Below are 19,231 nucleotides of genomic sequence, written 5' to 3'. Positions count from 1 at the left end.
GGCTAAACACAGACACAAATCTGAGCTCTAAGTGCTCATCACATGACCATGATGGATTTATAGCCACTAGAAGGAAACAAGAAGGTGACTCTTCATTGACAGCAAGCAGAGATTTTGAAAGTGTCCCTTTAAGCGACAGCAATGCCAATGTTGTCTATAGGGTAAGAAATATAGGACTCATTGGACAAACTGGAGATCCATTGGCAGAAGTCTTATAAGTGTCAAAGTGTTGCCGCCTCCGCCTCCATGTATGGCTCAGGTGGTGTCTTTCATGCCCTTTGCTTTATTTGGATAGTTGTATGGCTTTTATGTTGAGGCTGGTTGGAATGAAGTGAGAGAACCTACAGACAGTGCAGGTACATAGACTGCTACCCCCTGGTACACTGAATGCTGAGCATTGCTGTTCCTCCAGGGAAAGCGAGTGTAACTTGGTAGGGCGTTGAGCATCTCCAATGTTTCCACCAGAACTTGGGGAAAAGAACACCGATCCTGGGGCAGCAAATAGAGGCAAGCCAGCCAATAGCAACCTGGGTCCAGGGCCACTCATGTCCCCAATGATCCTGCGCAATTCTTGGAGAGAACTACCCAATAATAGTATGTAGTTCCTGGCCAGCAGTAGGGTGGCGATCTTGGAAAGCTTTCGCCCTGGTGAGCTCTGACAATGAGTTGCAGAGTAGGGCATGATGACTTCTCGTAAGGCGTCCATTGCCAGGTTAAGGTCTTGCATTCTCTTTCTTTCCCTGCTGTTTATCTTCTTCCTCAGCTGCTGCTGCTCTTCTTTTACATCTCGGTTCTGCCGTCCACATCTGTGCATGTGAACAGTGGACAGGATCTTGTCTTTGCCCTCATTCATGGTTATAAGAGAAGGAGGATGTCTGCAGGCAGAAAGATGGTCCTGGGTCAATTTGGCAGCTGACAGGTCACCTGGACAATGTCTCAGCATCTTCTCTCTGTTCTCTATGAACCTGCAGATCTGCATACTATGGAGGCCCCCGTCCACCCTGTATCTAGGAGCTTACAAAGGTCTAGGAAACATCTCACCGGCAGCAAGGATGAGGAATTCTGCAAGATGTTCAGAGGAAATCTGTACCAGGCTTGTTCTCAAATGGTCATTGATAAACTAGAGGATGAGACAGCCCATTCAAGAGTCAGATACCGGCAACAGCTGCAATTGGCTGCCAGGGCTGCCTTCAAGATTGATACCAACCTGCATGGGAAATCACTATAGTCCTGGGTCCAAAACAAAGAAAAAAAAATAATATACACAATAATATAATAATATTCAATTTCAATGTGCGCTATATAGAAATTTAAACTGCTATTTATCTATTTATCTCCTATCTATCTATCTATCTATCTATCTATCTATCTATCTATCTATCTATCTATCTATCTATCTCATATCTATCTATCTATCTATCTATCTATCTATCTAGGAAGGTAGACTCTACAGCACTCCAGGTAAGGGGAAGAAAAACAATTTATTTCATCAAACTGGTGAAGCACAGCAATAACAGTGTATTTATAAACAGTGAATTGACAAAGCAATATCTATCCAGGGTCGCTTCTGCCATGAGGCGGAATGAGTATTCCGCCTCAGGCGGCAGATTCTGCGTCCCTGCAGGGGGCGGCAAGATCTTCACCGCTGTCATTTAAAATTACAGCAGCAGTCACGGCCTCACCCTTCACCACACATCTTGCCCCCCGCGCTCCCCGGCATCCCCATGTACCGCCAGGTTCTCCTCCTGACGTCACCCAGCTGCCCTGTCCCTGATTGGTTGCAGCCATCCGACGCGGCACTACGCAGCTGCACTCTCCAGGAAGTGTTGCCCTGCGCTCTGGTAAGTGCCGGGGGAGGGGGGTGCGTGACGGTGCGGTGTTGTGCGGCGCGGGGGCTGGTTGTGTTTGCAATCATAGGTGCGCGGGGGGGGGGGGGCTTGCAAGCATGGGCCCTCGGGGGGGGGAGACGGGAGAGGTGGCGGCAGCCCAGGTTTGCGTCAGGCGGCATAAAGCCTGGAAACGGCCCTCTATCTATCTATCTATCTATCTATCTATCTATCTATCTATCTATCTATCTATCTATCTATCTCTTATGTATCATATCTATCTATGACCTATCTGCAAATGTATGTCTTCAGTCGGCTCTAGTATATGTATTCCAATGTATTATGTATGAGATTTAATTTTCATTTGTTGTTAGAGGGTTATAGAGAAAGAGATACTAAGAATATTGATCTACAGTTTTGTGGAAAAAGAGTTTGCAAATTTTGGGGGGAATGCAAGTTTATTACCTCTATAAGAAAAAACACCAACGTCAACACTCGTAATCACACTCCAACCTCTCGACCATGGTCAAGACCAAAGCGTCATCTAAGAACACCGGGGACAAAACTGCGGACCTGCACAGGGCTGAAATGGGCTAAGGGTCAATAGGCAAGCAGCTTTAGAAGAAGGCAGCAACTGTTGGTGCAATTATTAGAAAATGGAAGAAACAAACTTCCTTTTTCCAGGGCTCCATGCAAGATCTTGCAACGTGGTGTAAGGATGATTCTGAAAAAGGACAGGAATCAGCCCAGAACTACATGGGAGGACCTGGTAAATGGCCTGTAGAGTTCTGGGATTGCAGAATTACTGTTAACACACTATGCCGTCATGGATTAAAATCCTGCAAGGCAAGCAAGGTCCCTCTGCTGATGCCAGTACATGTCCAACCCTTTTTGAGGTTCGACAATGACTATCTGGATGATCCAGAGGAGGCATGGAAGAAGGTCATGTGGTCAGACGAGACCAAAATAGAACTTTTTGGTATCAGCCCCGCTCAGCGTGTTTGGAGGAAGAAGAGGGATAAGTACAACCCTAAGAACACAGTCCCAACCATGAAGCATAGGGGTGAAAACATCAAAATTTGGGGGTGCTTTTCTGCAAAAAGGATGAATGCACCGTATTGATGGGAGGATGGATAGGGCCATGTATTGTGAGATTTTGGCCAACAACCTCCTTCTTTCAGTAAGAGCACTGAAGATGGGTCGTGGCTGGGTCTTCCACCACAATAACCTGAAACACACAGCCAGGGTAACTAAGGAGCAGCTATATAAGAAGTATTTCAAGGTCCTGGAGTGGCCTAGCCCATCTCCATACCTGAACCCAATAGAAAATGTTTAGAGGGAGCTGAAACTTAATTCTACCCAGAGACAGCCCCGAAACCGTGCAAAATTAGCAGCGTATCAAATACTTATTTTCCCTACTATATGTAAAGGAGAACAAATGTGCAGTTTTCCTCAAAATAGCTTATATCACTGTACAGTTTTTTTTACCTGTGTATCTGGTCACCCTCTGGTTAGGTTTCCTCTCTGAACTCTGACCCTGCTGCCGCCATGCAACAGTGCAGACACTTTCCCATAATCCCTCTTGCTGCATGAGAAGTGAAAAAAACTGCCTATATGGGACAAATCATGTGACTACAATTAAACTGAGCATGTGACCCAATGTGGTGGATGCCTGGTGGGCTGTAACCAAGGGCAACAGGTTATCAAAACAAAGCAGCACTTGAAGGGTTAGTGAGTCTATAGCTCTCAAACTATACATTTTAAGAAATACTTGTACATTTAAAATATATGTTTAATTTAACATAATGTATCAGTAACCTAGTTTTCAGCCCTTTAATATGATAACCTCTTCCTTCCTGTGCTGCTTTTGTTTCTTTTATTACTGTTCTCATAGCACCTTGAAAAGTAAGAGCATCAATAACCCCTTCTCTCATCACATGCCATCTATTGTAGTGTACTGTAAATCACCCCCCAGCAGAATGCCAGACTGTTTAGTCCAATGTGCTTTTAACACAATTATGTCATGGCATAGCAGTACGGTGTGGGTGCTGCAATTGGACGGACAACTAAGGGAGTAATACTATTGAATATGTAGATATCTAAATATTGAGTCACCACGTAACAGTGCAGTAGGAAAATGTCATTGCGATATAAGAATATGACAATGTTATAGTGCATAAGAACAGAACAATATGTCCCCATGTCAGGCCTTAAAGCTTTACTGACTGATTGTCTGTCATCATGGTAATCATGCAATATTCTATGTCTCCAGTAGTGGCCACTGCAAGCAAAATGTCTGGCTGATCACTGCAGGTTCATGTCTCCGCCTCTCTGGCAAACTTAGAAGAGTTGTCCGTAGTGAAACAAACCTTTTAACCCAGAATTCCCTAATACTATATTTGATACTGTTTTTTGTCAACTAAACTTCCTTTATAATGGTCCTAATACCCACCTCCATTAATCAGTTTGCGTAAAAGGGTTAGCGATCAGCCAATGGTTGAGAGCTGATCACATCTTTTCTGCAACTATCATAAAGTGAATAGGCCGCATGAATGATGCAGAGATTGTTTGTGTGGCCAATTCATTGAGTCTTGTTATAGCTCTGCAAATAAGTGCCGATCTTGTGAACGATCTGTGATCATTTGTGGTGGTGCACTGGGCCATGTAAAAGGACCCCAACGCTGGTCATACCCAGCAGATGTGTCAACCGAACTGGCCAACTTCTCTGAGAACCACCAACCACCTCATGTATTTAGAGGCCCCCCAGAAGGTGTTGGGGAGATGAGGATGTTAGATCTTAGCTTGGGCATAGTGACAGAGTTTGGGAGGATCGGAAAGAAAGATGTTAGCTGAATGAGGACATGGCCAACAGCTTTTTGTGTTGTCTTCAACCAGTCATTCTATAGCTCATCTAAAATATAATCATGTAATCTTGGAAATTTCTGTCTTTTTAACCCTACCCTTTAAAGGTGCCCATTCATGCACCATAACAATCATAGTGGCCCTTTGTATCTGCCTCTTCTGTGTAGGGATGGTCCAAACCGAGATCGGTTCAGGTTCGTACGAACCCGAACTCTCGGAAATGATTCCCGCTGTCTGCCCGCTCCGTGGAGAGGGTGGATACGGCGGGAGGACCGCTTGGAAAACTGGGATACAGCCATAGCCATAGGCTGTATCCCAGTTTTCCAGGCGGTTCTCCCGCTGTATCCACCCGCTGCACGGAGCGGGCAGACAGCGGGAATCTGATGCCGAGCGTTCAGGTTCATACAAACCCGAACCTCGGCAGTTTCGGACCATCCCTACTTCTGTGCATCAAAAATATATTGCCTTGCTATCATCTGCCTTCCGAAACCATATAACAGTGTATCTATCACATGTCGAAAGTCTTATATGTATCAAAATATTTTACCACATCTTCTCAATGGTCTCCTGGTTTCCAAAGCCTTTAAATACTCTATAAAATGAAACAATTAGCTTGTAGGCCTGTGGCACATTGAAAGCACAATGCCCCCTGTGATGGAGCGATATAAAAAGAAAGGCAGAGAAGTTGGCAGCGTATCCGTGGTGCTCCAGTCAACCTGAAAAGAAGTGGCGGAGACTCGCTGGCCGTTGGACATTTTGGATCCAAAGTCATAAAATGGATCCTTTCATCCTGACACATGGCTAGGAGCGCTCAAAGACATAAGGGAGGAGGAAAGAAAACAAAAGTGTCTCTGAAGTCATTTCCATGATCTCAATCTGACCATCCGGTGGCACATTTGCCAAATGAATGGGCAGAGTGTAACAGGAAAGTAAGCCATAGTGGGAACAAACAGAGCAAATGCACTGGCACCAAGCAATGAATGGGAGAAAGGAGCATAGAGATGCTGAACGCTCATCCTTCTGCCTTCAATTTCCAGAAGAAGCCGGACAATGAGCTATATACAAAGTTACAAAGGTAATAAATGTGTCTTATTGAGTTACTGCTGGCTGCTCCGCAGGACACCTGCTGAGGAAAAGAGGGCGCATTGTCAGGCGGGGGAACTGGAACGTTTCCCCATGAACCATTCTGTTGGGTTGAAAAAATGGGGTCTATGTATTTTGCAGATTTTTCGCTGATATCCCCACAATGGTCTATTGCATCATTTCCCCATCTTGGTACAATCAGATGGGTGAATCGTCCCTTTTTGTGTTAGGCTATGTTCACACAACGTAAAAGTATGGCTGTTGTTGCCATCAGCAACAATGGCCATACTTTGTACGAGTGCACTAGCCTCATGTTGCTCTATGGGATCCTGGCTGGAGCGTATACACATAGTATACGCTCTGGCCGGGATCCCAAGTGGCGCCGGAAAGAACTGACATGTCAGTTTTCTGTGGCCAGAAAACTGAATTCAGAAATGCGGCCGTAGAAAACCATGTCAGTTCACACACATTGTATGCTGTGAGGAGCTCTGATGCGGACGCGCGATGATGCGCCCGCATCAGAACACTGCGGCCGGAAAGATCGTCCGGCCGGTACTGCAGTACCGGCCAGGAGGATCTTTTCAGAGACCGGTCACTCCGTGACCCGGCCAGGTCACGGAACGAACCGGTCGTATACGCCATGTGAACATGGCCTTGTTCTGTTACCCTACAACTCATTGTACTAAAATTGACTGACTGGTATATACCAATCATCAATATGTCATAAGATACAAGGATATATTTACCATACAAGGAAAACATATGACTGCCATTGGATCCCTGGGGAAAAGGGTCCGAGGTGGTCTTATCCCAGTTATAATGGGTAGTGAGAACCCTCTACGGGTAAGGACTCAACTACAATGTTAGCAAACAGTGAAGTGGAAAATGTTCTAAATGAGTTCTCCAGGAATTTTTTCCTTGACAGTCAATCCTTAGGATTGGCCATCAATTAGTTGCTGCTGTAGTGAAAGTGTATTGTGAGCAGAGAAATAACACCATTGGAATAAGCGCCGTGGAAGCGGCGGAGCACCATGTACCATTGACGTTAAAGATGAACTTCGGTGTACAAGGGCAGACTGACACACTACAATGGAGCCGCTCACCGCCCAAAATGAGCCAGGAGGCTACCAGACGTGTCTAACTCAACAGTTCGGTGATCCCTACTGCGTATAGGACTCTATAGCAGACGGATAGTCACTGCTCCTCTGCTAACAAAGCTGCATTGGCTGTAAAGCCTTCGATTTTCACGGCAATATCAGAATCGGTAGAGGATTGTCTTCACCAATGAGTCACATTTTCTGCTTCATGGAACAGATGGAGACATCAACGTTTCAGGGGAGAAACAGCAGAGAACAAACACCCTGCAGCCATTGCTGGAAGAACCCAAGCTGATGGGGACAGTGTTATATTCTGGGGGATGTTCTCAGGGCCACTCATCCGTTTGGAGGTGCCCTCCCAACCTCGGTAGGAATCCATCCTTGTAGAATATATACACCCATACATGTTAGTTGCCTCCCCTGGGGAGGATGAGATTTTCCAGAAAGACAATGTGAGCTATAACCCAGGAAGTGCATATCCAAGACTTCCCAGTACTACCCTGATCCCTAATTCTATAGACTTGAACCCAATTGAGTATCTGTAGGACCACTATGATAGTCATCAGGGCCGGCGTCAGCACAGGGCTTACCTTGGCAAGTGTCAGGGCCTACAGAACCTCTAGGGGCCCAGAGAGGGAGAGGGGCCCAGTGCTCTAATGTTCAGCCTGATTACTGTAGTGCAGGGTAGCATTGAACATTAGAAGACACAGGAACGGAGCAGGACCTGCACAAAGAGTGGAAAGGGTGAAGGACTTGATCACATGACCCGAAGGTCCTCCATCTTACAGTATGGAGAACAGCCTGACAGATAGGAAGAGGGAGAAGACTGAGCGGTAAGTGCTGTGTGTCAGTGGCTGGGTGTGTCAGTGTCAGTCAGTGTCTGTGTCAATAAGTCAGTTTTATTAATTCAGTCAGTCACTGTCTGTGTCAGTCAGTCAGTTAGAGTCAGTGTCAGTCATAATGTGTGTTTGTCTATGTTACTGGTGTCTTATGTGATTGTGCATAGTGTGTGGATGATGGATGTATAGTGGATGGATGAGGGGCCCGCTAAGGATCTGTCGCCTAAGGGTCCGCAAAAACCTGGAGCCGGCCCTGATAGTCATTATGCTCAGTCCACATCCCTTCCAGCAGCTGAGATGCTCTTCAGTAAGTCACTCCCAGGTAACATTACAGGTTATAGTCACCGAATCCCACAGATGGGTCGTTGATCCAGGGATTTATTCTGATCGCCAGACTTAAAGTCAGGAAGGAACATTTTGCCTTAAAGGGGTAGTGTGACGCTAAAAAATTATTCTTAGAATAACACACATTACAAAGTTATACAACTTTGTAATGTATGTTATGTCTGTGAATCGCCCCGTTCCCCGTGTCCCACCACCCCCGCCCGTGTACCCGGAAGTGTGTGGTGCATTATACATTACCTGATCCATTTCGAGGCCGTCCGCCATCTTGTGCCAAACGTCATCTTCGGACGGATGGGCTAATCGCTGCCGCCGTCCCCCCTCCGCCGCGTCACAACTGTGCTCAGCCGCGATTAGCTGAGCACAGTTATGCTCAGCCAATCGCGGCTGAGCATCGGATGACGCTGCACAGGGCGGCCGGCATTCGGGACAGTCGGAGCTGTTCGCCGGCCGGCCGAAGAAGACGTCACTGACTGAAGATCGGAGACGGGGGTCGGCACGTGACAGGTATGTATAGCGCACCACACTTCCGGGTACACGGGTGGGGGTGGTGCGACACGGGGAAGGGGGCCATTCACAGACATAACATACATTACAAAGTTGTATAACTTTGTAATGTGTGTTATTCTGTGAATAATTCTTTACCGCCGCACTACCCCTTTAAGTTTGGAAAATTCTCTTTTTCAGCTTTACAAAATACATTACTATGCAAGTTAAGAATTGTACGTCAAAATGTTGGTCACTCCCCTTTGCCAAGGCCATGCTCCCTTTGTTGGACCTAGTGGTGAATTGCCAAAACTCACAAACAATGTGGCAAGTATGACACATCAAATACATTGCAAATTTTGGCTTTGTTCACACGCTGTCTTTTTTTTTTAGTAAAATAACAGCCGTTATTTTCAGTCTTCATTGATTTCCATGAAAGTCTATGGAAACAGCGACCGTTAGTTCACACAGTACATAGAATAACAGCCGTTGTTTGTAGTCCCCAATTAATTATTGTCCAGGACATTTATTGGCTGCCGATATTTAGCAAACAGCGGCCATTATTTTAAGTTGTTCACACTTTTTGTTTTGGACGTCCTTTCACCGTTTTTGTCAACAAAATTCAATGGATCTTTAAAAAATAGTATGTTAAATAACAGCTATTATTTGATGCACAAAATTATGTCCGTTATTTTTTATTTTTTAGGGTGCCCTGAACCTGGAAGCACTGCAATACTAGGTCAATGCCGGGAGAGGACAGAGCAAGCTCTTTTACCATCTCTCATGTAAAATTTGTGTCTGAGGGAAGCCTAAAGCCTAAGGGGGACATTGATCAAACATGGTGTAAAGTGAAACTGACTCAGTTGCCCCTAGCAACCAATCAGATTCCACCTTTCATTGCTCACAGACTCTTTGAAAAATTAAAGGTGGAATATGATTGGTTGCTAGGGGCAACTGAGCCAGTTTCACTTTACACCATGTTTGATAAATGTCCCCCTAAAACTTCTGCCCTTTGCTGCATCTACTTCTAGCTTTCATTAAAAAAAATTGCAGTGGCAGTTAAAGGGGTTATCCAGTGCTACAAAAACATGGCCACTTTCTTTCAGAGACTACACGACTCTTGTCTCCAGTTCAGGTGTGATTTGTAATTAAAGTGACTGTACCACCAGGCCCAGGCTGAAGCACTGGGGGCGGGTGGGGAAGAAACCCCAGCCCCTCCGTGACGTGACTCCATTAGAATCAATGGAACCCTATCATAGAAGGGCTAGGGTTTCCTCCCACTAAGGGTGGGTCGGCCCGCCTCCAGTGCTTCAGCCTGGGCCTGGTGGTACAGTCACTTTAAGCTCCATTCACTTCAATGGAACTGAGCAGCAAAACCCCGCCCAAGCTGGAGACAAGAGTGGGGCTGTCTCTGGAAGAAAGTGGCCATGTTTTTGTAGCGCTGGATAACCCCTGTTATAAGTGACTGCAGCTTTATAACTGAAAAAGTGAGAGAAAAAAACAGATTTATTTTTTGTTGTAAACAGCCAAAAGAAATTTATAAAAAAATAAAATATAAATAAAATAAAATATAAATAAAAAAAACAAAACTCACTGAAATAATAATTAAAAAACGTAAAAAAGCTATGAAGCACATGGGACAAAAATGACCACATACATGTGACATTTTTTTTAATGTTACAATAAGCTTTCCTATTTTTATTATTAAGGTAATATATAACCTTGATTTTTTTTTTTTTTTTACTGATCAGAGCCGGATTTTTTTTTTCTAATATGTTTCTATTTTCTGATCGTACCTTTTTTAAATTTAATTTATTAGTACATTATAGTGGGGGCAGTCATATGGCTCTTTTAACAGTTTTTGGAGATATGCTTTACAGCAAGCACTATATTTCAGTCAGTATTGCAACCAAAACCAGGAGTGGAATAAAAACACAGAAAGGCTCTGTTCACACAATGTTGAAATTGAGTGGATGTCCGCCATTTAATGGCAAATATTTGCTGTTATTTTAGAACAATGGCTGTTATATTGAAATAATGGCAGTTATTTACTGTTATATGACGGCCATCCACTCAATTTCAACATTGTGTGAACAGAGCCTTTCTGTGTTTTTAATCCACTCCTGGTTTTGGTTGCAATAGTGACTGAAATATACGTAGTGTGAACGCAGCCTAAAATTGTACATTTCCTTTCTAGTACTGTAGGCTTTAACCTGAAAAATTGCAATGTTACTCTATGCGCTGTTCTGTCCAACTAATGGTATAGTACACAGGTGTCAAACTCACATCCCTCCAGCTACAACTCCCAACATGCATAAAGCTTTGGTTGTCCAGGCATAATGGGAATTGTAGTTTTGTAACAGCTGGAGAGCTGCGAGTTGGACACCCCTGCTATAGTACAAGCTATTATATGATCATTCTGTTTATACATAATTAGGGTACAAACACACACAGCGTATATGCAGCAGATACGCAGCAGATTTGATGGTGCAGATTTGATGCTGTGTTCAGTTATTTAGATCTAATCTGCTGCATATCTGCTGCGAGTTTGCTGCGTATCGCAGCAGTAAATACGCAGCGTATATGGTGTGTGTGTTTGTACCCTTATTATGTGTTTGCAGTTTTGATCCAAGCTGAATGACTTTATAGCTATAGGATTTTTATTATTTTGTATCTGTTTTTTATACCACATTAAAACATAATAATATCCATGGGTAGAGGGATATCTCAGGTCTTCCTATCAGTGTTCTAGCTGCTTGTGGAAACCCTGCTTTGCACTTGAAAGGAAACATTCCATATATTTTGTCATTGTCACGATTACCCCCATTGTTCCCTCCCGGTAGGGTCTGGAGGTTGCAGGTGACGGCTCTAACAAGTCCCATTAACATCTTGTCCCCTGTAGCAGATGAGTAGTTTATAGGCTACTAATAAACCGTGACCAATTGCTGAAGGCAGCCGGATTGTCCTAAAGCTGTTTGGGGGCTATAAGTCCTTGGGAGAACTTGCACTTGCTCTTCCTTTCTATCCCTACAGTCCCTTAGCATTACAGCATGTGGCAGGTTCAGAGGTTGACACATCATCTGCTTCTTCCCTGTTAGCAGAGAGATCTGGACCGGAAAGGGTTAAAAGGTTGGATTTATAAGGGACGAGCTGCATTAACAAGCTGCAGGAATTTTGCTGCATTATTAACACTATCCATTCTGCATAAGTAATATGATCAGTGCTTTATAGATATTATAGGAATATTATACAGTAGCTGTCGTTTTTACATTGGACTATTTAGCCCATGGAGGTAATAGATGGAAATTCAGCTCTGCTACATGTATTTATGGAGAAGCAATGCTGTAAAATGAAGGAGATTTTAAGGGTAAAAATCAACGGGTGTCTGAAAATTACATAAATTTGTAAATTGCCTTTATTTAACAATCTTAAGTCTTCTAGTACTTAGCTGCTGTATGTCCTGCAGGAAGTGGTGTATTCTTTCTAGGTAGGTAGATAGATAGATAGATAGATAGATAGATAGATAGATAGATAGATAGATAGATAGGAGATAGATTAGCATTTCCCAACCGGGGTGCCGCGGCACACTGGGGCGCCGGGAGAACCCGCCAGGGGTGCCGCAGGATCCCGGTGGGAATTGTCACTGTCTCTTTAAACATCCCGAGAGGCTGCGGCCGCGCAGCTTCTCGGGATGCACTGATCAATTTGATGTTGCGCCCGCACAGTGAGCGGGCGGAACATTAAAGTGAGCAGAATGTAGGAGCAGGACCTGTCAGCATCCTGCAACTACATTCACTCCCATGGGCTGCCGGCACTTCATACCTGCAGCCTATGGGATGCCGGGACATGACTTTTCCGGCAGGCGTGATGATGTGACGTCATCACGCCTGCCGGAGGTCCCGTCCCTGCGGCTCGCAAGATGGAGCCAGAAGAGGAAGAGAGCTGCTGCCTGCAGCCACACAGCGTGGATTAGGTGAGTAGGATATTTGTTTTTTTTTAGGGGCCCCTCTGGGGGCATTATTAGTTCATAGGGGGCACCTCTAGGGGCATTATTAGTTCATGGGGGCACTTCTGGGGGCATTATTAGTTCATGGTGGCACCTCTGGGGGCATTATTAGTTCATGGGGGCACCTCTGGGGGCATTATTAGTTCATGGGGGCACCTCTGGGGGCATTATTAGTTCATGGGGGCACCTCTGGGGGCATTATTAGTTTATGGGGGCCCCTCAGCGGGCATTATTAGTTCATGGGGCACCTCTGGGGGCATTATTAGTATATGGGGGCACCTCTGGGGGCATTATTAGTTCATGGGGGCACATCTGGGGGCATTATTAGTTCATGGGGGCACCTCTGGGGGCATTATTAGTTCATGGGGGCACATCTGGGGGCATTATTAGTTTATGGGGGCACAGCAGGGGATCCTACATACAGGGGGCATCCCACATTCCTACTCACTTTACTGCACATAACACCAAACAGCGCAGTTACTTTGGGAGCCTACAGGGGGGAGAAAGGGAAGGAAGTTGCTAGAAATGTGCGGAGCCTAAATTGTTTGTCTCGCAGGTTCTGAAAAGATGAATTGTAGCTGGAGGAAATCATTATGGAGGACTGGACTGGATGGAGAGGAAAAGGGAAAGTGACGCCTCAGATCAAAGAAGACGTCACCTGTGAGTCACTGAATGACGGTTTTCTTATTTTGTAGAACATTATTTAGTAGGGGCGCCCCGAGGTAATTTTTTGTCCAAGGGGTGCCCCGAGGTGGAAAAGGTTGGGAAGCACTGAGATAGATAGATAGATAGATAGATACATACATACATACATACATACATAATAGGTAGATAGATAGATAGTATCATAAAAATGTAAACAAATCTCCCGCATTTTTTCAAAAACAGATTTTCTTTATTTATAATTTGTCTCCCTTTTGATCCAGCTGTAATAGTTATTGTTTAAGTCCATAATTAGAAACATTGGCTTGAAAATATTACTAAAAACTAAAATAAAATATTAAAGACATGTGTTGAACATAAAAGCATTAATGCATAGGTCATTCCCTTTAATTTCACCATGCCTGCTCTGCTTCGCTGCACTGCCCCCGCAGGATGAAACGAGTTACTGCCTCTATTCACTACAAGCAGAAAAGCATTGTGCAGATGAAATAAAGAAATGCTGATCTGCAGCTCAAAGGCAAAGATTACAAATGTTGGTTATTGTTACCATTATCAGCATTGTGCCTGATCTGTAGGGTCCGGCAGTTGCAGGTGACGACTAACAAGTCCCATTAACATCTTGTCCCCTGTAGCAGATGAGTAGTTTATAGGCTACTAATAAACCGTGACCAATTGCTGAAGGCAGCCGGATTGTCCTAAAGCTGTTTGGGGGCTACAGGTCCTTGGGAGAACTTGCACTTGCTCTTCCTTTCTCTCCCTATAGCCAAACATTAAAGCATGTGGCAGACTCCGAGCTGGGCTGCACTGAATAGACATATGTCGCTCACACTAACATGGGGAATATCTAATGAGGCCTCCACAATAATGTCCTATGCCCCTGGGGCTACTGCAAACAAGACAAGTTCTGCTCCGAATAAAACTTTTTATAAAAAATATATTATGTGTAGTGAATACGACCAGAGTCCATTATCTGGATACATGTCCTGACCAAATACATGGATAATCAGATGTGGTCGTCAACCACAATGCAAGAATATTAGGGACATTTTATTCCAAGCTGGAGTTCCAGTATTAGATCTAAATTTTATACATTAAAAAAAAAAAACTTTAAAAACTTTGTTCCAAAACTTGGAAAACAATTTCACAAGTGTGCAGAATCCTGGCCGAGCAGGAAGCAGGAAGAGATCATATGAATAAAGAAAGGGACACGCTAAAATTCACCCAGCGGGACTGAGATGGGGTTAAGCCGGCCACACACGGGCTGATCCGGCCACTTAGTGTGAGGACTGGACTACGGGATTAAAGTCCAATTTGGCCACACACATAGGAAAATGACAAACACTAGGGGAGCCGGTGAGGGTAATCTGGGGACAGGGTGATGATCATCATCCTGATTATTGCAGAGTAACTACTACTATTCATCATCTTCCTCCTCCTCCTCCTCATCTTCTTCATCCTCATTATTACCATCTTCATCATCACTCCGTACATAGAGCTTATTTAAAAGTCCTATATGATGCAAATGGCCGAACACCTTACAGAGTTCAATTTTACTCAGACACATGGACAGGAGAGCTTAGTAGTAAAGCAAAATTTAAAGGGATTGTCTTTTCATGCAAATACTTTCCATCAGGGCATAGGATAATTATGAAATGTTGTCCCACTCTGGCAGATCCTTCGGGTTTCCAACTTTTATGGAACATCCTGGAATTTACTGATGGAATCCAGTGAGAATGGAGTGTGGGTCACATAGGCCGACCGCAGCTCCATTTATTCTTTATAAAAGCTGCTGAAGATAGCGGAGTACAGTGCTTGGTAATCTTCAGCAGCTCCAATAGACCAGGGATGGGGAACCTTCGGTCCTCCAGCTGTTGCATGATGGGAATTGTAGTTTTACAGGTTCCCCATCCCTACCATAGACAACAAATGGAGGAACTGTCAGGCATGCACATTGTCACTCCATTAAGTGGGGATTGTTGGGTCCTTGCTCTTGAAATCGGAGTCAGACCCAGACCCTCTCACCCAGTATCATGGGGATAGAGCAGGACTTGATTCCGTGGGACAACCTTTGTAAGGTCTTCAAAGCCTAGGTACTCAGGGCTTACTTCTACAGAACAGAATCTCCAGAACAGGGCTCCACCTCTCCTCGCTGCATGGAGCGATGGGTCAGCATTCACCCCATGCATTGTCTATGAGGGTGCCAGAGATACCTAAGTACAGCACTCGGGAGACTCCAATGCTCACATATATAATACATGCAGTGTGGGACCCAAGAGTTGGGACCCCATTCTGGTGATTGCAAGGGGTGCCAGATGTCAGATAGAGGATACTTTTATAAGGGATGGGATGCCCCTTTAATTAAAATTCTATTAAAATTCTTATAATAAAACTAAAGACATGGCATTACAATAGTCGGATGCAATACAATGAGATTTAAGTGGAAATTTTACAATGGACGGCTTTAATGGTCCAGCCCTCCCTCAATGGCCATTGTCAGATTTTCTTGAACTTGCAGCCTTTAAGGGAATACCAGCAGCATTTTAGATGAATTGCCCACAGTGATTCTGTGACATGAATACGATGACCCAGGCCTAGGGTGCCGACCTATTCTCACTGAATCAGCTGCCTGGGAAATTGGCTGGGGGTCCAGGTGGCATCCTGAGACTCAGAGCTAGGCACAAGACAACAATGAGGGGCAAAGGGGCATCTGTAGATGGTGTATCTCTATTCACATATATACAAGCAACCTCACAATCCAGGAAGAAGTGCAGGACAATGACATTCTATCAGATAGATGCTGTGTGAGATGACTAGGGACATATGTGCTACCATCAGGACTATCTGAGGGACTGTAGGTCTTGCATAGTTCTACTGAACCTTCATTGAAGCCAAGGGCCACAGGTGGAAGCCCCTTAACCCTGAAGGATTATACTATTATAGTCATTGAAATTACAGAAACCCATTAGTATTAACATATTTGAATGACATATAATATAGCCATAGATCCATCAATGTCCACATAGACAAGTGTAGGTTGACCGTACAACCAGATCATGATTTTCCCTGGATGTACACTTTGCAGTGGGGGTCTAGGAGGTGCTCTATATACTTCAATGAAACAAGTCCGTTTTGGGCCTGGTCCAAGAGTATCAAGGTTTAGATGCAGGCTTTACTGTGATCAATGTTAGTCTCGGATTTTGGGCTTCGATCCTCTTACTTTTACTGTCACATGTGTTGTATACATTGAAAACATAGACGTCTTTGGATGGTGGTGATGGTAGGGGTCATGTACCCAAACAGTTAAAGATTTGTCTATGTTATATGTTGTCAAAAAGTGATTGCCTTGTAATGGTGTTTATTGGTCTGTAGCGTTGACTTTCCACATGCTGAACATTGATAATATCCAACCTCTATTCTTATCACTGGAATCACAGTCCAGCTAGTGTGGTCAGTTTTGGCCGGTCTTCTCTATGACAAGTCGTGGGGGTTGGCTAGGAGACATCACATTACTTTATTATCTTAAGCTCCTTCCTAATGATGAGGTGACCGTGTAGTAGATGATACACAAAGCTGAGGGTCCCCCGGGCAATGATCTGTCCCATTAGGAGGATCAGCAACGAGAATCCAACACAGGCGCAGCAGCGGGGACCCATCAGCCATCTGTTGCCCTCTTTGTCACATTAAAGTGCAATGTTATCATCACTATTATCAGTCTTGGTATAGAGAGCCATTCTAAGTAGTGGGCAGTCATCGGGGAGGGGGGTGAAGAGAATGTAATAAAAGATAATTGGAACAATAAAAAATATATATAATTGTTCCAAATATCATGATTTCTATTGTCAGAACAAATAAAGTGATGGCTCCCGTTCAGCTACCCTAGACTGATAGGAAGGAAATCTATCAGAAAGAAAGCTATACTGTAGGAATAGAGGATGTAGAGTCAGATGAGGCCAAACCCCCTGTACCACATAAGGAGACCCCAATATTATAAATGACATATGGGAGGTTGGTTGCCCTGTTAGAGATTTCCCTTTGAGGCCCAGGAACTTCTGAGTTTTGTTTCTGACAACTAAGCCAAATACTTTATACATATTGGTACTAAAAAGAAAAGAGGCAAAAAACGGCACAGGCGCCTCGTGTGATACCAGAGGGATTAGGTTGATAAAGAAAGAGAGCGGTAGCGTGCTCACCTTTTAGCCACTTGGGCTAGTAGCATATCACCCTAAACAGGGTATGGATCTTGGGTGAATCCTTCACAACTCGACTATGGTTCGGCTGATGAATCCTGGACTGCAAATGCTGGTAGTACCTCCAAGACGAGATACTCCTCACAGAGGGCCCGTAAAGTGAACCCAGTGAAAAGAAAAAAGAAAAAAAGGAGGTAAAAGCAAAACCAGCGCTGTCTCTGGAGTAAAGCCAGTATCTTGGATCAATTATAAGTAGAACAGTAACAATTTATTGCACAGAGTTCAACTCTGTGCAATAAATTGTTACTGTTCTACTTATGATTGATCCAAGATACTGGCTTTACTCCAGAGACAGCACTGGTTTTGCTTTTACCTCCTTTTTTTCTTTTTTCTTTTCACTGTGTTATACATATTGGGGGAGATTTATCAAACATGTTGTAAAGTAAAGCTGGCTCGGTTGCACCTAGCAACCAATCAGATTCCACCTTCTATTTTCCCCAAAAAAGTGGAAAAGTGGAATCTGATTGATTGCTAGGGGCAACTAAGCCAGTTTCACTGTACACCATGTTTGTTGAATTTCCCCCACTGTACCTGTACAGGCTTTTATTTTATCTTATTAGCTGGTAAGGCTGGGTTCACACTGCATTTTTGCATTCCGTTTTTTGTTTACATCGGTATTTTTTAACGTACACAAAAACGTAGTCAACCTAATTTTTGTGTGTGTTAAAAAAAAAAATCAGTTTTTTTTTCATCTGTTTTTTTTTTTTTTTTTTGCAAAAAAATGGATGAAAAAAATGCATTGTGAACCCAATCTAATTAAGTAATGGGATATTCTTTTCCCCTGTAGGGAAGAGTACAAGTGATGATCCATTCTTTTCCATTGTAGGGAAGTAATGGGGCCTTCTTGTTTAGTGTTAGAGAAAGTACAAGTAATGGGGCCTTCTTCTTTAGTGTTAGTGTTGGGGAGAGTACAAGTAATGGATCCTTCTTGTTTAGTGTTGGGGAGAATACAAGTAATGGGGCCTTCTTGTTTAGTGTTAGTGTTGGGGAGAGTACAAGTAATGGGGCCTTCTTGTTTAGTGTTGGGGAGAGTACAAGTAATGGATCCTTCTTGTTTAGTGTTGGGGAGAATACAAGTAATGGGGCCTTCTTGTTTAGTGTTAGAGAAAGTACAAGTAATGCATCCTTCTTGTTTAGTCTTGGGGAGAGTACAAGTAATGCATCCTTCTTGTTTAGTGTTGGGGAGAGTACAAGTAATGGGGCCTTCTTGTTTAGTGTTGGGGAGAGTACAAGTAATGGGGCCTTCTTGTTTAGTGTTGGGGAGAATACAAGTAATGGGGCCTTCTTGTTTAGTGTTGGGGAGAATACAAGTAATGGGGCCTTCTTGTTTAGTGTTGGGGAGAATACAAGTAATGGGGCCTTCTTGTTTAGTGTTGGGGAGAGTACAAGTAATGGGGCCTTCTTGTTTAGTGTTGGGGAGAATACAAGTAATGGGGCCTTCTTGTTTAGTGTTGGGAAGAATACAAGTAATGGGGCCTTCTTGTTTAGTGTTGGGGAGAGTACAAGTAATGGGGCCTTCTTGTTTAGTGTTGGGGAGAGTACAAGTAATGGATCCTTCTTATTTAGTGTTGGGGAGAGTACAAGTAATGGATTCTTCTTGTTTAGTGTTAGAAAAAGTACAAGTAATGGGGCCTTCTTGTTTAGTGTTAGTGTTGGCGGAGAGTACAAGTAATGGGGCCTTCTTGTTTAGTGTTAGTGTTGGGGAGAGTACAAGTAATGGATCCTTCTTGTTTAGTGTTGGGGAGAGTACAAGCAATGGGTCCTTCTTGTTTAGGGTTGG

General features: G+C 44.0%; 1 protein-coding gene across 2 annotated transcripts; it reads right to left on the bottom strand.

Moving 5' to 3' along the window:
* Positions 1–244: 244 nt before the first annotated feature.
* On the bottom strand, positions 245–17,504 carry OLIG1 (oligodendrocyte transcription factor 1). Of its 2 annotated transcripts, XM_069945418.1 has the most exons (3): positions 3,315–3,400; positions 1,208–1,230; positions 245–1,120 (listed from the first exon to the last, which is right to left on the bottom strand). In XM_069945418.1, exon 3 carries the CDS (start codon positions 977–979, stop codon positions 284–286), a length of 696 nt encoding a protein of 231 aa, XP_069801519.1. In that variant the 5' UTR covers positions 980–1,120; positions 1,208–1,230; positions 3,315–3,400; the 3' UTR covers positions 245–283. The 2 variants fall into 2 exon arrangements, with proteins under 2 accessions (XP_069801519.1, XP_069801520.1); XM_069945419.1 differs by lacking the exons at positions 1,208–1,230; positions 3,315–3,400 and adding an exon at positions 17,395–17,504 and having other exon boundaries at positions 245–875.
* Positions 17,505–19,231: the final 1,727 nt, after the last annotated feature.

Source organism: Dendropsophus ebraccatus, chromosome 11, assembly GCF_027789765.1.
Source record: "Dendropsophus ebraccatus isolate aDenEbr1 chromosome 11, aDenEbr1.pat, whole genome shotgun sequence".
Classification (NCBI taxonomy): domain Eukaryota; kingdom Metazoa; phylum Chordata; class Amphibia; order Anura; family Hylidae; genus Dendropsophus; species Dendropsophus ebraccatus.
This window is presented reverse-complemented; position numbering and strand designations above follow the sequence as displayed.

Coding starts and splice junctions, on each gene's coding strand:
- OLIG1 (XM_069945418.1), bottom strand. CDS start 979: ATGCAGATCTGCAGGTTCATAGAGAACAGAGAGAAGATGCTGAGACAT.